The sequence below is a fragment of the Vanellus vanellus genome, assembly GCF_965231255.1.
Source record: "Vanellus vanellus genome assembly, chromosome: 1".
Taxonomy (NCBI): Eukaryota; Metazoa; Chordata; class Aves; order Charadriiformes; family Charadriidae; genus Vanellus; species Vanellus vanellus.
The window spans coordinates 115378155-115396881 of NC_138905.1; the positions used below are offsets into that span (position 1 = coordinate 115378155).

The window sequence follows — 18727 nt, forward strand, 5'->3', positions numbered from 1 at the left end:
AGATGAATCTCATGCTGAAATACGTGCTAACAAACATAGAAGGTGGTTTCTGCCTTAGACCAAAGACAAGCCATAGAGGTTGAATGATAGAGGCAAATTGGGTGAGTTGCAAGGCTGCAGTAACGAGAAATGAGCAGCATCTAGAAAATAAATGACAAATTTCACCTTGTCATTCAACTAACTGGTGCCAGGCGAGAATGATCTCTCAGTATGTCAAGAGAGTTATATTTGATAGCACCTTAAAATCTGAAATAGCAACTTCACACACTTCAGTGGGAGTGCAGCGCTCAGGGCTCTCCAGAATCTGTGCAATCCAGTGGCATTTACAGCTTCCAGTCCAGTACTTATGAAGTCAGAGGGAATGAGTTGGAGTTGTAAGTAACGTTAGTATGTTTTTTGGTTTAGTTGTTTGCTTTGGGGGGGACACAAATGGACGGTCCCCTTAGGACTGGCTGTCTGTTTCTCACCCCTCCCCCATTAGCTGATCCTTCTAAAAACAAAACAAAACAAAAACAAATGAAAAAGCTGAAGTTTTTCAGAAGTAAAGAGCTGTTCTAGGGACACCCTACTCTTGTGCATGATCAAACCTGGAAGCCGAAATGTGACTAAGCATTCTGAGGTGCTGTGGATCTTTCATCACAGTGGAAATTAAGTGGACTACTCAAAATTACCAATCACTTCTGAAAAATCTTAGTTCTAAAGTACAGGATATATTAAAGGGAAAAAAGTTGACAAGTCTAACGATTAAAAAAATAATAATAAATACAGAGAAACACTGGAACGAATATGAAGTCAGTCTCAGTCCATCTCTTGCTTCCCTATTTTTATTTTTACAGCAGTAGTAGTTGATAAATAATGCAGTTTAGCACTAGAAAGTGCCATTTTTTGGGGGGGGGTGTGGAAGCCTACAAACTTCCCATGGGAAATATTTTTTTTTTTGGTACTACATGATGTTGGTTGGTTTTTTTTTTTTTTTTTTGTGAAATGAATAAAATATTTCTATATCAGGGATTCTGAAATTAGAACGTGTCTAAAAAAAATCTATTTTGTTGGAAAGCACTGAAAAAGAATGTCCTTATAGATACACGCCATCTGGTTAGAACATCCATCTAAAAGACCCTCTTAGACCAGAAGCTGAATTTAAGAACCAAGGGATATGACTAGGGAGCTGAATTAAGAGGTGAATTTCTCATTTTCTTTCATTTTTTAATTTGTTTTTGTTTAAAAAAGCAACCAACCATCCAAACCCTGTTGACATGTGAAAATTTCTATCCCACAGGGAATTCTGAATTTTTTTCCATTCTGATAATGGTTTTGGACTCTGTCTTAACAGCTATTTAACACAGTTACAAAGAATGACACTGGAGAGTATTTCTGTGAAGCCTCCAATGGGGTTGGATTATCTCAGAAATGTTCAGTGAAGCGAATGCAAGTTGGTATGTATCAAAGCAAATAAGGGTGGAAAACAGTCTTGCAATCCGAATGATTTTATTGCATGATGTCACTGAGAAGCTAAAACCAGATTGAATTATATCTTTTTATTTGATTATGGCATTTTGAGGGAGGAATAATAATAATAGCAATTCCTTATATGTTGTTGCTCTGGCTACTGAAAGCATTCCTTTCTTACAGCACAAACGTGTCTTGCTGCATTTCACAGAAAAGCAGCTACCTTAAAATTATTGTAGTAGCCAGCCTTTAGGTTGCTAAGCACTGAACTTCACACAACAGCAGTATTCATCTGAGATGCTTAATATTTCAGAATGCTTTTGTGGAAGCTGTACAGCATAACGTGCCAGTCCACTGGGTTATTTTCTTTAAGAAAAGCCTCCCTTTTGAGATGCATTCATGTGAGATCTTAATGTAACAGATCATAAATTTAACTGTGATTCACTGATACCTGCCAGAGGAACACGGAAGAAGTCAGTGCATCTTAAAAAATTCTACTTGCACAGTGTAGGTGAAGTGTAACATTGGTTTGTTAATAAAGACTTTAGTAAAGGCTGGAGGGGTAGAATCTATAATAACCCAAAAAGTATGAATGTTTTTGCAGAATATAAAACTAGCTCTTGCAGATTCGATAGGAAAGCAGGTGGTAAAGAAACAAAGTTTCTAAAAGATCCTAACTAATACTGCACATGTCCAAGTATTCCATAAAGCAATTGTCTGGTGCTTTCCTAGAACTTAGCTGAAAATCACTGTATCGTCACTTTTAATACATTCCTGGCTGATTATAAACAAGTCTTCCACAAGCTACCAAGACAGAATGCCCTTGTTGTGGAAATACTCGCCAAAGCCCTAAATTGCTATCAACCAATCCACAAAAATGGATAGGTTTGGAGGTAAAATTCCCAGCCATATATTAATGTATGCTTAAAGTCAGGATCCAAATGAATAATTGGATATATAACAAAAAAAACTATGAACATGTTTCTTCTTGTTGATGTTTTAGTTTTTCCTAAAATGGATGATTGTCTGAAGCTCTTAGTGATTATACCAGGAAATGGGCATGGGTCATCACCTTCAAAATAAAAACGGCTAGATGTTTCAGTAGGTCAGTGTAGAGTTTAACTTTAGACATCTGGCTAAAATACTTGTTGGCCTTTATTGTGTTCAATTTTAAAAGCTTTGCTGTTTAAAAATAAACAAAGCATTGAATTTTAAGTAACTCTCCTGAAGAGTTCTTCAGGACTGGGACCTGACATTGCCACCAGCTCTTTCAGTCATTTTAGGCAAACTACCTGTGTGGAAACACTTTAAAGATTTCAAGATATTTTCCCTTAGAGACATATGACATGGATAATACTTATTGGGGACAGGTATAATGAGGAGTATGTATCCCTTGACCCTCTTATTCTTTCCTTACTTTTGAGCCGAACTAAGCAGCTGAAGTGTATCGGACACTCCAGTTAACGTGGCTGTGATGCACTAATGTTTGTGGACTGCTTATCTACATCTGCATGTTACTAATTAACTTATGTAGCCTGGGCCAAAGCCCACCTATAGATACAAAAGGTGCCTGTAGTAATTAAGGTAAAAAATCCAGCCAATGGAAACTTGTACGGCTTATAACATTGGATTGATGTTTTATAATTACAGATGACCTTAACGTAAGTGGTATCATTGCTGCAGTAGTATTTGTGGCTCTGGTAATGGCATTGTGCGGCCTTGGAGTATTTTATGCCCAAAAGAAGGGCTACTTTTCAAGTAAGTAAAGTAAAATCATTCCTTCCTTGTGTCAAAACAGTCTGTATTTCTGCTGACTGTAACGGGTCTTCCTTTTTATGAAGGCTCTAACTCCATGCTACTAAAGCTAAAGAGTATTACAACAGCAACTTTATTGTGTAGACATTTTTATTCTGCTAACTTCTACTGCGAAAGATACTTTAAGAACAACACGGAGATGTTTGTGCAGTTGCATAAGGCTACCAAACAGCAATCTGGGGAAAAGCTACGAGCCGAACCCTGGTTCCAGGAGTCTCTCTGCTCTGGTTTTGAGAAAGGATGGCAAAGAAAGGCATCATAAAAGCAAGCCGTGCACGTTCACTTGCAGACTAAAAGACCTGAGCGGCCGGGTTCTGATGAAGGGGAAACTAAATTACTGGCTCCCTCTTCTGGGTCGCGGCGAAAGTGCACATGGAGAAACCTTGCTTTTGAGGATCGCTGCAAAAAACCTGGACAACCCAGCAGCCCGTTTACGTTAGTGACTGTAGAGTTCAGGACAGCAAGGAGGGATGCCAAATGTCGGGGGCTGAGAAGGTCCGCTGCCTAAAATCAAAAGGCTAACAGAGCCGTGTTAGAATTCATGTTCACTTGGAAGTTCATTTGAGAGCAACCTAATCTTTTCCTGATTAAACTCACTACACCAAAAAGAGGACATTTGGTTCAAAAACTCCTTCTAGAAACTGAAGAGCTGAATAAGCTATAAATAACTATTTTGAAGAACTTTAAATTAGCTAAGGAAAATGTTCTTGTACTAATTTTTTTTTTTCTTTTTCAGAGGGAAGCTCTTCCCAGTAAGTATCTTGATGCAAGTAGTACACAAATCACCGCAAACTTCATTTACGTTTCTCATGGTTTAGTAACTGTGAGGATTGTTTAAGGCCTTTCTCACATGATTCTTGTACAGTTGCTTTTTTGAATGCTGAAATAAACTCAATCCTACACACCAGCTGGTTCCCTTATTAGAACCAGTGTGTTGGTCAGAAAATGAATTAAGGATTATTGCTGTCATAAGTGTCCAGAGATGTGTCCTTTTACATAGCTATGGTTCACACCCCTAACTCAGCTACAGGCATGCATTTGTCTTCTCTTCAAACTAGACAAAAAATGCTCGGAACTAAATTGAACTGTCCTCATAGCCATGTCTGCAGTTTATTTCAGGAAATATTTGTAAAAATATGACAGGTAGAGGCTTTATGAGGGTGTCTGGTCCCCTTCTTTAATATGGATTTATTTCATGCACTTAAATTTCTTTGTAGCAAGTCAGAATTCCTCAAGTCCCCCACAAGGCTGAAATTGTGTTCTTCATTGGAGGCTGCTCTTAAGTCTTTTCTCTCTCTTTTTTCTTTTTTTTTTTTTTCTTTTAAAAGTTTATTTTAGCACTTCTAGGTAATAGGAGGTACAAAAAAAAAGTACTAAAGAGAAATACTAATATTACTTTAAAATACTATGCTGTTTATACTGGCCATGAACTAGACAAAAAGCATAACTGGAAGCATTGAAAAGACAAGTATGGGAAGGTAATTTAACAGTGGTTAATGAGACAATGACAGCTCTCTAAAAGCACTCAATGGATTTGTTATCATTTTTTCTAAGAAGGGGAAAAACTCTAAGGATTGCTGGAAATCAGGAAATATGCATTCATAAATAAGTTCTCAAAGGGTTAAAACTAACACCAGAGAAGTCACTATTTAACCTATGTTCCTTTTCTGTTAACAGAAAGAAGACCCTCTATCAATCTACAAGTGAAAAGGCAAGTATTTTGCATTTGGTAGTATGTTTAAATGTTCTAGGTGTCTTCAAAATGCCTTAGTTCTGTGATGTTTTTGCACAGGCCCCCCTAACCTTATATGCCACCAATACCTGGAGATACCTTATCTCTGTTTGTGTTTGTAGCTTCCTCTTACTTAGTCTCAAGTGCCATGCAACTACAGCACCTTGCTCTATACTTTGCCATCTTTTTCTTTACCATACTGAGCAGTGGTTCTCTTTTACCTACTTCTTCCTACATCTCCCTGGTCTATTAGCTTCTTTCATTCTTTTTCTTTACCCTTTTCATGATTACTTTCCCTTCATCAGATAAACTGAAATGGTAACACTATCTGGCAATCTCATCTCTATATTGTCCACTTAATTATGCCATTTTTTGTTTGTGAAGTCTTCTGCTCTGCCTTGTTCGTGCATATTCGTTAACCAAAGAAACTAACTCGGACACAGTCCAAAGCAGCAGCTAGAGAAAGTCTGGCCTTACCTCTAAGATTAACGTGGGTCAAAAGGCTTGACTAAATATGGAAGCTAAACTTACTACTTCCCCCCCCCCCCTTCCTCATTGAGGGGGCTCACAGGCTGTAAGCGCATGTACATTGCTCCAGCTTTTCAGATTGGTGCAAAAGGAACGGAGCACCAACTAAAGCTTCAACTAGGAGCAACTTCGTTTCACTATCTATATTTTAAAGCTACAGTAGTAGCCTTAAAAGCTCACTGAATGCTGCCCATTTTTCTTTAATGAAAACAGAGTGTACTAAACAGCACAAGCTTATTCCTTCACCTAGGATGCATGTAAAACTTGCTGAGGCCACCTACCTGGTTGCTCTGAGTTGGGAAGGAACAAATTTTGAAGAGCTGTGGTATCTGTTTATCAATATTAACACACTTATGAATCAGATGCTCAACAGAGTCATTTGATAATTGTATTTTTTAATAGGTTATTACTTCTGTGTAGCAGTGCATTCTGTAGACTTCGCTTTCCAGAAATGAGTAAACATTAACTAATAGCAGGCATACTTATTTTCAATCTCGATGCCTTAGTTTCTTCTGAAAGGTATACTAAATGTTAATCTGTTTAAAATCTCTGAAGTATTACTTATGTGACCTTGTTTGCTTCATTTAGGATTTCAAGCATACCAAGTCCTTTGTTATATAGAAGATTTCAGCCTCTGTGAGGGACATCAAATGACTACTTGTTATACAAAAGTATCAAAGGGATCTTTTGACCTCTACTCTGTAAATACTGTTTTCGCATACTACATGCTGAAAATAGAAACTGCCAATGTTTAGATCTAGTCAACCTAACTGTGATTGCTTTTAAAAAAAAAAAAAAAACAACACAAAAAAAACCCCTAAAAAATCCTTAAAGATAGAACTAAATTGAATATACAATCAATTTCTGTGAAGATTTCTCATTTTGTTCATGTATACATGCAGCGCTACAGGATTCACTCTTACAGCTTGGAACAATCTATTCAGATAACTTTCATATATGACCTTGCTACCACTGCTTCTATTACTTATGTCTCCACCATTGTCAAGGGCTCAAAATCTCCTACAACTCTCACTTATTAGTACTTTGATGTTGTATTAGATTTATCAAAGCCATCTGTGAGTGCAGAAGTAGTCACACAGACTTAAACTCAGTATCCTGACAAAATAAAACTTCCTGTAATTGAGGCTCAATCAGTGTTTTATTGTCTAATATAAAATGCCTCCAGCTTTTCTTCCACAAGGAAGTGTATCTCCCTCTCTGTAGACTGCATGTGTAATTTTAGTCTGAAGAAAAATCATGCCAGAACAACTCAAGCTGTAGTATCTGGACTCTAGCTGTTGAAGCATCACAAATAAACAGTTCCTCAAAACCTGAAGTGTTTGTGTCAATAATTCAGTTACTAAAATTTAAATCTCTCAACCTCATTAACAGGTTTGTTACTTCCATAAGAGTAACACTGCATCACTTACATGTTTATTTGATGCAGTGTAAAATTAGTATATTTGTGCCTATGCCTTTGGCTGTGCAGGTCCATCACTACCATAGGGCTTGGCTACAGATTTACAGTTCACGGGGTTTTTTCTGCAGAAGCTTTTTGGATGTGACAAACTCAGAAAAACAGGTAGTTCCTTCTTGGTACATCATTACCAGTGTTGTAACTTCTCAGTGCGAAAATGTAGCTTGGCAAAGGAGTTCTGCAGTTAACACTGAGAAACAGTACTCAGATGCCTCAGTTAAAGAGTTGACATGCACAGCTAACTATGTTCACCATACAGTTAAGAATGTATTCACACGTCTGAAATCAAACAGAAACACTGCATTTATTAAGTTACAACTCATGCCATGTTCAGCAACTCCATTAAGGTACACTGCTGTTTGGTGTACAACCTGCAGAGATCACTTTGCAGTCTCCTCAAAGCTGGGCTCTAAAGGAGGAAGGGGAGAGAGAGAAAAGTCATATTAGTCTCTTCTTAGTCCAGCCTTGAACACCACAATTCATCTGTTATTCAAAGAAAAATAAACATTAAGTTGGAAAGCTAAAGCAAGGTCTTGTACACTGCAGTGTGTGATGGGGGCAGTACAAAGGAATAAACTACACTGGAGACAGTTCTTTTCCACTTTAGAGGAGTTATACATAAGGTTTAAGACAGACATGTGCCTTAGTAACATTCCACCAAAACAGCTTTTAGCAAAACCTGTGGTAGGGGAGAAGGCAGCAGAGAAATGAAGGGGCCAACTAGAACATTACTGGATAACATGACACTGGTATTTCCAATATAGCTCTGATATAAGAACAAGTAACCAAGCTCTTTCCTGTTGTCTTATAGCTGATTAACAGAATGGAGTGCACAATTTCAAGTCCACTCAGGAAAAGACATTCTCCACATACAAACACTGAGGAAGGAGCTCTTGATGTCAAAGGTACAAACTCAGAAGGGTTAGGGCTTTTGACAGGTGGGCTATTAATGCCTGTTCTCCTTGCTACAAAGAGTCAGAGAGGTAATGCTCAGCTTATAGTAATCTTCATTAAGACAAAAAAAAAGAAGTTTCTATCCATCTAGCCACTTAGTTTTGAAAACTTGTTGAAATTAGATTAAGGATAGGCAACAGTGGTAAAAACACAGTCTCTTCCCCCTTTGTTCTGTTCCTATGGTCACACAAATTTTGTTTCATTACAAAAAAAAAAATCCTAAACTTTAAAATGTACTGTTTCATGTATTACACAGAAATAAAACTGAATATAAAGAAAACATGTCCCTAAAATGGGGGGTGGAGGTGGGGTTAGAAACACCACAGATCCTACTTCACAGATGCTTTGTTTCATTTGCAGCAGTAACAACCTGATACCAAATTCTTCCTTAATCCAACTGAAGTACACCAAAACCCAAAACATTTTTAGGTGTGTTCCTAATCTAAATTAGAAATTCCAGTCAGTCTGATCAGAATTACAAGTCACTGACTATGGTGGCTTAACCCTGGCTGGCTGCCAGATGCTCACCAAGCTTTGTGCTCTCCTGCTCTTTCCCTCCCTCCACAGGAGGGTTGAGAATAGAGAATGTTTTTCACCCTTTTTTAAATATGTTGTCACAGAGGCGCCACCAGCATCGCTGACTGGCTCAGCTGTGTCCTACAGTGAGTCCATTTTGGAGCCGGATGGAACTGGCTCTGTCAGATGTGTGGACACCCCCTGTACTCTCCTGATAGAGGCCACCCCTGCAGCCCCCCACTACCAAAACCTTGCCACATAAACCAAATACGCTGGGGCATTCAAGATTGCTGCATCCCAGCTACCTACAGCTTATAAGAAAGACAGCTTACCCCTCCAAAACCTGACTTTAGGCTAAAACTGCTTGTGAGCAATGAAGACTTTGAGCTGTACTTACATAAGCAAGCAAAAGAAACAAAGAACTACAGAAATGAGCTTGTCCGTAAAAAAATTAAAGTTGCCTTTATGTCCTAAGGCAGACAGAGTTTGTGCGGTTTCTTTGCATTCTTGATAAACCAATCAACACAAGCATTCTTCTTGTTATAATCAATCTGGGTAATATGAAAACATGCTAGCACAAACTTAGAGCAATTAAACAGAAGTGGTATCCAAACAAGTGAAGAAAAAGGTTAATATAATTTCATCATGAAGTAATCCTAAGCAACAAAGTTAAGTTCTATGTTCATTTTCTGAAATCATCAGCTTTCCAGATGAGCTAATAGAATTTACAAATTGCAGTTTGGATGACATAGCAGACTATCATTTGAAAACCAGTTGCCTGACCTCTTTGGGGAGGATGAAAAAACAACCCTCGCAATAGGCCCTTGGCTATTTCTATTATATTTGTGCTATTTCTTTAGGGCCTGTGAAGGGTAATTAGGATAGCTGGATCTGACTGCAAGTTTTGTTAAGCATCAGTCTAAGTCCACATCTCAAATGGAAAAGGCAATTGATCAAAAAAAGGAGCCAGATGGAATCAGATGTGAACTGTGCATAAGTAAAGATACTCACTGAGGGCATCTTATGTGAAATAAATGGTCCAAATAAAAACTAAATGGGAATTAAGTAAAACAGTCAGTGAACACATCCTTACTTGCAATTAGAAACTCAGTAAGATTTTTAACTCACCCTCAAATTTAAATTCTGGGAACTTGGTTAGATCTCCCTCACCATATGCCCGCTGCAGTCTAGCAAGAGATTCATTCATCTCTTTCTGAAATTCAGGGCCTGTATCGACAGGCCCTCCAGCTTGCCTAAAAAACATTAGAAGTTCTGATTAATAGCTCAGTTCTGAAATTTCATGTGGAAGTTCTACATTTTCATGGCCATTTATGAATTACAAACTTTTTTGACAACCAACTAAAGCAAACCATTTAAAATATTTCCAAAAGTCAAGATACAACACATCTTAGGTAGGGTCTACTTACCTTACAAACAAGGTTCTCAGGGTAAAGTACAGGCTTTCTGCTATCAATGATGAAAATCCAAGCTACAGAGGTAGCCTTTTAAGACATAAAGCTACAATGAATATCCAGGCTTTCAGGGCTCTTTGTTTCACTTTTTCCAGATATGATTCACTCTGAGGATGGTGAGACACTGGAACAGGTTGCACAGGGAAGTTGTGGAAGCTCCATTCCGTGGAGGTGTTCAAGGCCGGGCTGGATGGGGCTTTGAGCAACCTGGTCTAGTGGGAGGTGTCCCTGCCCATGGCAGGGGGGCTGGAACTTGATGATCTTCAAGGTCCCTTCCAACCTAAACCTTTCTGCGATTTCCTAACAAAACTGTGATTTGCACCTCCGCTATTTCTCAAATAGCTAAACTGTTCTTGCAACGAGAAGGTGTTTTGAATACTACACAAGCAAAAAACCCAAGAGACAGGGATTTCTTGGGATAGAAATATAAAATAGTAACTCTTTAGATTACCAATGCTCAGTTGTACCAACACAGATACCGCTTACGAGTTGTTAAATCACCAAAAATATGCCTCCCTACACAGGCTAGTTTATGGGTGTGGAAACACAGATCTTCCTCCAGTAGAACTAAGTAGTAGCTTATTTCCTTCCCAAAAATAATTCCCAAGAATAAATTACAGAATTACCATAGTACAGTTTCCTGTTAAGTAGTTAATTCAAACATTACAAGAATCTAAGATTCCATTTGAATGAACTGCTTATTAACGTTAGATGTTTAAGGAATCAGCCTCACAGTTCCATTAATTCTCAATTGTTTTTGGAGGCAATTTCCATTCAGCTTCTGGCAGCAAGACTGAAGAACAGCCATCTTCCCCAGATGAAAAAAAAAGGGGCTTTTTTTTTTTTTTTTTCTTTTTACAGAGCACACAGATGGGTAAAAATTAACATACTGGTATGTTCACGTAGTGCACAAAAAACCTTAACTTTAAGTGCCTTAACTCCCCAAGAAGAATGACATCGGCTTTACTTCTTTTTTTTTTTTTTTAAGAGGAAAAATTAGACATTTTCTGTCAAGTACACAAGAATGCAGCTGATCTGAAATACATTTTTCTTTTCTCCTCCAATTCCCGTTACTGTAGAGGAGGGCGATCAGTCACTGGAACATGCTCCCCAGCTAAGTGGTCACGGCACCAAGCCTGTCAGAGTTCAAGGAGCATCTGGATGATGCTCTTAGTCATGTGGCTTAGTTTTAGGTAGTCCTGCGAGAAACAGGGAGTTGGCCTCAATGACCTTTACGGGCCCCTTCCAACTTGAGATGTCCTACGATTCTATAACAAGCCTCACTTGTGACACTATCAATAAGGGTTGCAGGAAAGCATACCTTAAACATTTAGAAACCAACCTACAAAGCTAGCATATACTAGCATTTGTCAAACTCAACATTTTTCCCCCTTTTGCCATCAGCCTTAAAATAATTTCCTTTACTTACTTGCTCTTTGTGTTGTATTCTCTGATCTTGTCCACAAAGAGCTTCTGAACCGGATCGAGCTCTTTTGTCTTATTAAAGACAATAGCAGAAAGCCCTATGTTTCTGCGCAAGTGAATGGAAACCGCAGAGCGAAAAATGGAAGAAAGTCTCAGAATCTGATGCAGAATCATGATGGCACCAACGTTTTAGCTAAAAAAAAAAAAAAAAGGGGGGGGGGGGAGCAAAACAGAAACACGGGATTAGTTAGCTCAGGTTTTGCCTTAAAAGCAAGAATTTTTAACCCAGCCAAACCCAGCAGCACCAGCCCCGCCGCTATCCCCACCCCCGTCCCCTATCCCCCCTCCCTGTCTCCTTCTGACCCGTTCGGGCACCCCCGCAGGCGGCGGGGCCGGGAGGCGCCGTTCGCCCCAGGGCCCAAACGCCCCAAGAGCAAACCGACGGAGGAAAAGCCGCCCCCCATCACCCCCCGGCGCCGCGGCAAGGAGGGCCGAGAGCCGCGGCGGGGCTGCCCCGGCCCAGCTACAGTCACCTTGGGAGAGTCGCCGCCGCCGCCACCCCGGGTCCGTCCCGCCCCGCCCCCCCCGCAGTGCACGCCGGGAAGCCGCCCCGTCCGCGCTACCCGGGGCCACCACAGCGCTGAGCCCCGCTCAGACTCCCGGCGCCCGGCCCACCGCACGACGCAGCCCCGCTCGGCTGCCAACCGGAGGGCGGGAAGAAAAAGGGAGGACGGCAAAAGCCCACTACCCCCGTTACCGCCGGAAGTCGGCGATACACTTCCGGGGGGGGAGGGGGAGGGAGGAAACGGGTCGGCGGGAGAGGCGCCATCATCCCCGCCCCCACCCCTCCCTCTGCCCGCGGATTGGCGGCGCGCGGGGGCCGCCGGGAGCTGTAGTTCCCGCCCCTGCGCGGGGGGGTGGCAGTGTCGGTGCGCCCTCCCTGCCCGGGCCCGCGCTGGGCCGCGCTGCCCAATCCCGAGCGCGCGACGGCCTCCTCAGGGCGGCGGCGGCGAGACCCGCTGGGGCTGCGAGGGCCGCGGCCGGCGGGAGGTGTCGTGCGGCCGCTCCGCTCGGGGCCTGCGGGGCGGACGGCAGCGGCAGCGGCAGGTGAGCGCGGCGCGGCGCGGCGCGGCGGCCCGGCCCGTGTTTTGTTTCCGTTTCTTCCCGGCGCCGCGAGTCTCATTTCCGTTTCGGGTTCAAGCAACGACGAGGCGCCGCGGGGAGGAGGAGGAGGAGGAGGAAGGGGGGAGGGAGGGGGGGGAAGCTGGCGGGGTGTGTGGAGGGGGGAGAACCGGGGCCTGCGGGGAGGAGCGGCCTCGCCCGGCCGCAGGTCTGCGCCGGCCTGGCTGCGGCCCCCGCCCGCCCGCCGGCGGGAGGCCCCTTGGCGGCGGCCTTGCGGCCGGAGGAGGAGGCCGGGGTGCCTCGACTCGAGCGGCCTTGGCGCCTCCGGGTCGAGTGCTGGGAGCGGGAAATGGAGCCGGCGGGCGGCGGTGGGGCGCGGGGAAGGGCCCCTGGGGCAGCGCGGCGGAGGTGGCGGGGCCGGGGGGGGGAGGAGGGCCAAGTGCTGCCGCCGCCGTGGCTGGGGGCGAGTCAGGCAGCACCGACCGAGGTCCGCCAGTCGTCCCCGCGGCGTAAAAACTTACTCCACTCGTAAAAACTTTTTTTTTGGGTGAAAACGTACGAGGGTATGTGGCATCTTACGTAGTTTGCTTTTTGGTGTTCGGCCAGGTGCGTGCGGCACAACCACTTCGCCCGGCTCGGGTTTATTTCTAACTTATGACTATCGATAAGGAAGGAAACCACTTGAAACCTGGCATGACTCCACCCCGTTTAGCGGTCCGCTGTCTTTGTGCTAAATCCCAACTGGCTGGTAACTTGCAAAAGCTGATCTGTGAAGCATGAGCTGTCTTCTTTGTTATATAGTTTGCTTTGGTATTTACCAACTCGAACAATGACAGGGATGGATAGTACCGAATGCTCCATCAACACTGGAGTTTCTTGGCAGCACAAATATCTCCAGTGATTTGGCTTCAGTATTAGACGATAATGCATATGGGCTCCAGCAGCTGCCCCCACTTCATAATTACCTGGTAGGATAACAAACACTAATTCTACTAGTGAGTTTGTTTCCCTGTTGCAATGGGCTTGTTACTTGCTTACTTCCTTGTGTTCCAGGGAAAAGAAAATATGGATCTTAATAGAGCAATGGGTTTTCTCCCCTGACTGCAAATGCCAAACTGTAAAAGGTACTGGAGTAGCAGTGGGCTATTGCACAGGGGCAAAAAAGGCTCTGTTAACAGGTGCCTTCTCTTGGGTTAGTGGAGGTCTGTGTTGGGCATTATGGCCAGATTCCTTCTTGGGTAACATGTAAGTCTTAGGGCTTTCTAGGTTGAAGGAAAAATAAAAACAAACAAAAATCAATAGGCTGTAACTTCCACAAATGAAGCACGGTATTATATGTTCCTTCCAACAAACGCTGCTGTTGTGGTATTCCTACCACATTGACCCTTCTAGCAAACCAGGCTGTTTGAGTTCTCTTGTTTCTCAGTAGCCTTCAGGGAAGGCTCAGGAAGCTTAGTCCCTTCTGAACCGATGTACATGTTCAATCTCTGCATCATCCTGTAGCAAGTTCTCTAGACTTTGAGTGAAGTGTTTATATCATCAAGATTCTTTCTATTTAGCACAGGAAAAATAAAACAATTTTCCCCATTAGGTTTCTCTGAACTCTCTTAGGACAACTAAGATGATTAAGGGCTTGGAGCATCTCCCTTATGAGGAAAGGCTGAGAGAGCTGGGACTCTTTAGCCTGGAGAAGAGAAGGCTGAGGGGAGACCTTATTAATGCTTACAAGTATCTAAAGGGTGGGTTGAAGGAGGATGGAGCCAGGTTCTTTTCAATGGTTCCAAGTGGCAGGACGAGGGGTAATGGGCACAAGTTAGAACACAGGAAGTTCCGTTCAAATACACGGAAAAACTTCTTTACGGTGAGGGTGAGAGAGCACTGGCACAGGCTGCCCAGGGAGGTTGTGGAGTCCCCTTCTCTGGAGATTTTCAAGACCCGCCTGGATGCAGTCCTGAGTAATGTGCTCTGGGCAATCCTGCTTTAGCAGGGGAGTTGGACTAGATGATCTCTAGAGGTCCCTTCCAACTCTGAAAATTCTGTGATTCTGTTAATGATTTCACATGTTTTCATAATGTAATTCTTCCTCTTTCCACCCATCATCTCCCTTGCTTGCATCTGTGTCCAGTGGAACCATCTTCCTCTTTCTGGACCTGCTGCTACCTGTGCCTGTGCTCCCTTCTCCTATCTCCTCAGGGTAATCAGAAATGTAGTAGAGTCTATGAAATGCAACCACAAACTGTCTTTAAAGAGTGAGTGAACAGTTATTTGTCCAGCTGCCAATTTGGAGTCCAATCCATAGGGACTTCAAAATCTCTTACCTAATTCTATATAGTTACTATGCTGTTATAATATATACTCACTGTGCATCACTTTGTATTTAGCAGTATATGTCTGCAGAGTTTTCTCAATAAATAACTTAGGAATACATCAAGGAACAGAAATCCTAGTCTAACCCCTTTTGTGACCTTACTGGTAAACTCCCTTCCTCAGAAAAAAAAAATGTTACTTTGTTTGGGGTTTTTAATCTGATTGCTACTGCAAGAATGAATTTCCCCCTTTATTATGGTACCAGTTAGCTTCTTCGGGAGTTTTCAGTAAGGGACTTTGCTCAAACCTGAATTTTGAAAAATCTTGTAACATTCAACCAGATCACCTGTAAGCGTGCAGGTGTCAGTTCTTTCAGATATTTAATTTAGCTTGTCTACATTCTTCAGAAGTGGTGTTTCATTCTTCCTCATTTATTGTGAAGGTGATAGACAAGATCAAGTGATACGGAAATTGGACTCCCAGGACTCTGTTCAGTGGACACTACCACTCCAGTTCAGCGGACCCTACCCTGGCAGTTAGGGGATTTTCATGGACCCAGATCTGTGAGCAGAACAGATCCTAGTTTTGCTTCGTGTTGTGAGGTCTGAGGTGCACATCATGAGGTGCTGTTTACTTCCTGTCTAGCCCTGGTAGCTTCTTACAGATTCCTATCAGATGCAGCACTTGATTTCTTAAAAACTAATTTTTTATAATAATTTTTGAAGGATATAATAAGATGAGCAGTTTGAATTTCTTTTAACCTTTTCTGTAAAAATCTGTACAACTTTGTTACTATTCCTTTTGAGAAGTTTTAAAGTTTAGTAAGTTCCCTTATTAACTTGTCTTTAAGAAATTCACTTATTAACAATTGGGTTTGGGGTAGACTTGTTCCTGGGAAAGAATGATTCCAGGACGATTCCTCACTAATCTCTTCTGTTGTGGATATTTAAGTAGTAGCTTGTTTTGCGTTTTCAAATGTGTTCTTCTCCTCTGTACTCCTACTTCCTACTCCTTTTCCTGTAAGTTGGTGGTGTTATTTATTGTAAACTGTTACTATAATTTGGCCCAGTTCTCTATTGTATGTATTTCATGCTTATGACGTGTGGGATGGTCAATGAAACATGATAGTATTACACAAACTATGTCTTTACAGACCAAAGGCTGTATGTAATTCTTTCTTTCCCCCTTATGTTCCAACAGACTCCAGTATTCTACAGGGCATGAAAATCTGCAGTGTCAATGAGAATATCGTCACGGAATAGTTTTCCTTTTAATTGCTAACATACTACATTAATTTGGGACTTAGCAAGATGCATTCATTATGTACCTATTGTCAAGTGATTGCCCATGAGAGGAATGGGTGGAAAGATGAAACGGTCAATAAATGCTTTATTGTTGAGTTTGTTTACCTATGAGGAAATCATGGATCTTCTGTCTAGCTTCCTATTGCAGCATTTTATGTAAAAAGCTGCTGAAATTTATAAACAGCATCTTTCAGCCTTGCTAAGAAGGTAGTATGTAGCTGAATCTAGATGGCAAAATACACGTAACTTTCAAAGAATTTTCAGAAGTTCTTTGCAACCAGCCACTAAAAGCTGTAGCTGGCCCATAACAAAAACATTCCATAAATTTGGATGCCTCCAAGAAAATCAGGCTTTGGGCTCTGTGGCTAATGTCCATTTATAGTACTGGATTTTCCCCTGGAGTGTTTGAGGAACAGGTATTATCATCTATTTTGTGAAATCTGTATTAGCTTTTGGCTTTATTTTTTAGGTGAATTTTTGTCTTAAAAAAGCTATCCTGGTATTTGGTTTAAAAGATGTTTGATAGGACACAACCCATCATCTAGTTTTGTTTGTTTATGACTTAAAAAAAATTTCTTCTCTGTTCATAGCTTTGTTCTTAAGACATTTTAGCCATGACTAAGAGAGAGGCAGAGGAGCTGATAGAAATAGAAATCGATGGAACTGAGAAACAGGAATGCACTGAAGAAAGGTATGTACTCTCTTTGCTTTTTGGTGTCCTTAGGCTGCAATTTATTTATTTATTTATTTTCTTTAATTGGTTTCAGATTTGTGGCTGAGCACACTAAGTTTGGTTATTCAGATTTATTATTGGGTATTTTGTAATGCTTCAGAGATAGCCATGGTTATGAAATAAGTACAAGTGTTTTCTAGCTAGACGAAATAACTAACTTTGAACTGGCAGAAGTAGCTGGCTCATTGTGATCTCAGTAATCCTGCTTTTGATTGTTTCCGCAATTTTTCAGCTTTATTGCTGGATATGAAGTTCTTCGTTTTGGTTGTGCTCTCAGTTTTTCTGCTTCATATGTAATTACATGGTGGTTTTCTTGAAGTGGAACTGTAGACGCTATAGGAAACTAGTATAGTGCTATCATATTTTTCAATCTTAATTGCTTAAATCCCAAACTGTTTTGTTTGTCTCTTGCTAAATTCGTAATAGTTCTCTTCCCCTACTCTTGTGTATGTAGGAATATGTCTACATGTACATGCTGCAAACCTTTCAGCTGTGCATCCCTCTGTAATTGAGATGAACCTTGCAGTTTCTCCAGTCCATTGCTTTACTGTTATACAGGGTCATTTGTTTTTAACCGAGCAGAAATGATGTTCTGTATATTGACTATATTGTTAGGGTCATTGAAACCGTAGATATCGAAGTCTGATAGCTTTTGACTAAATTACCTCAACCTGTTTTTTTTTCTTCCTAATGCTTCCCTCCTAATTTTTACAACTGCTTTTGAAAGCACAGAGAGGCAGTTAATGTGTTGGATAGAAATAGCTGAAGCTGGTAGGTGACCTGCTCCTTAAGAACCTGTTTTGGAGAACTGATTCAAAACTACTGATTAGTTTCTTCTTATTCTGAGCTCTTTGTATATTTTCACTGCTCACAAACTGACTATGTCTATATACTTTTCTGATTTCCTTCTGTGTAAATGTAGGGACACCAGCTGTCTAAGGTAATTGTTAAGATACAGGTCCCATAACATTGATGTTTCTGAAAGCCTACACCAATACTGTCGTCGTTTTAGTGCAGGGCAACCATGACATGCGACTAATGTTTCCTTCAGGGCTCCATGTTGCTGTAGTTCCTTCTGCTTGTCTTGTATGCATTAAGCTTATCCTTGAGCTGACTGGTTAAAAGACATGGACAACTACTTTGCATAAGAGTGGATATTTTTTTCCTTCTTTGTTCCCCATCTGTTAAGTTTCTGTATTTGTTTTTATCTTTTAAATATATATATTAAATATATATACATACATATCTATATATATATCTTTTAAATATCTTTTAAATACAGTCTAGGCAAGGAAAATAGAACTAGTTTACATGCAAGTTAATGTATAATATACTAATCATGGCTTAATCTCTTGAAAACTGATTTGAAAATAATCCTGGTATTTAATCTAGCTTTTTAACTTTTAAAAGAATAACTTTTTAAAGAAGAGTTACACAACTGTAGAATCAGTGGGACCAAATTTAGTAATTCACTCTCTACTCAAGCTAAGAGCTTTTCTGGATGGTATTTAGATTTTAGAGTCAGTATTACCTTTTATGTTGTTTACCTCTAACTTTTTTTAAGCTTTTGTACACCAACTGTATTGCACAAGATGTATTAACGTGTAGGTAATGATTTGTTGTATTAATTTGGTATTTAAGCATCGTTGAGCAAACCTACACCACAGCAGAATTTGTGAGTCAAGCTATTGACATCAATGAACCAATTGGAAATCTTAAGAAGTTGCTGGAACCCAGACTGCAGTGTTCCTTGGATGCACATGAAATATGCCTGCAAGATATCCAGGTAAATTGAAATGTTATGAAAGATTTAACATCTTAATGGAGAACCATTTTACATACTGTGTTCTTTTCTTCCATTGTTTGTGGAATTCATGCTTCATTTGGTATATT

At 41.1% G+C, this 18727-nt stretch overlaps 3 protein-coding genes across 4 annotated transcripts in view; 2 read left to right on the forward strand and 1 right to left on the reverse strand.

Moving 5' to 3' along the window:
- LOC309686087 (junctional adhesion molecule B-like) overlaps window positions 1-6842 on the forward strand; it is a gene marked incomplete at its 5' end in the record, with an annotated part of 42215 nt that extends 35373 nt beyond the window's left edge. The window contains 4 exons of the mRNA XM_082498617.1: window positions 1334-1436; window positions 3100-3211; window positions 4942-4975; window positions 6113-6842. Of these exons, the coding sequence (XP_082354743.1) occupies window positions 1334-1436; window positions 3100-3211; window positions 4942-4975; window positions 6113-6145 (282 nt within the window). The 3' untranslated portion in view covers window positions 6146-6842. The remainder of the gene's footprint in view (window positions 1-1333; window positions 1437-3099; window positions 3212-4941; window positions 4976-6112) is intronic.
- Window positions 6843-7286: 444 nt separating this feature from the next.
- LOC309686189 (ATP synthase-coupling factor 6, mitochondrial-like) lies at window positions 7287-12134 on the reverse strand. Of its 2 annotated transcripts, none has more exons than XM_082498755.1 (4): window positions 11992-12134; window positions 11373-11561; window positions 9600-9724; window positions 7287-7410 (listed from the first exon to the last, which is right to left on the reverse strand). In XM_082498755.1, exons 2-4 carry the CDS (start codon window positions 11540-11542, stop codon window positions 7382-7384), a joined length of 324 nt encoding a protein of 107 aa, XP_082354881.1. In that variant the 5' UTR covers window positions 11543-11561; window positions 11992-12134; the 3' UTR covers window positions 7287-7381. The 2 variants fall into 2 exon arrangements, with proteins under 2 accessions (XP_082354881.1, XP_082354880.1); XM_082498754.1 differs by having other exon boundaries at window positions 11902-12039.
- A 279-nt stretch (window positions 12135-12413) lies between these two features.
- Window positions 12414-18727, forward strand: part of LOC309672361 (GA-binding protein alpha chain) — a 28712-nt gene continuing 22398 nt past the window's right edge. Inside the window, exons 1-3 of the mRNA XM_082483860.1 lie at window positions 12414-12475; window positions 16692-16792; window positions 18476-18620. Coding sequence (XP_082339986.1) covers window positions 16716-16792; window positions 18476-18620 — 222 coding nt within the window. The 5' untranslated portion in view covers window positions 12414-12475; window positions 16692-16715. The remainder of the gene's footprint in view (window positions 12476-16691; window positions 16793-18475; window positions 18621-18727) is intronic.

Bases quoted from the DNA above. Each gene is read 5' to 3' on its own strand.
- LOC309686189 (XM_082498755.1), bottom strand. From the start codon at position 11,542: ATGATTCTGCATCAGATTCTGAGACTTTCTTCCATTTTTCGCTCTGCG. The intron at 9,725-11,372 runs GTAAGTAAAGGA...AATGTTTTTTAG, and splicing joins GAATACAACACAAAGAGCAA to GCAAGCTGGAGGGCCTGTCG. The intron at 7,411-9,599 runs GTGAGTTAAAAA...TTCCTCCTTTAG, and splicing joins CCCAGAATTTAAATTTGAGG to AGCCCAGCTTTGAGGAGACT.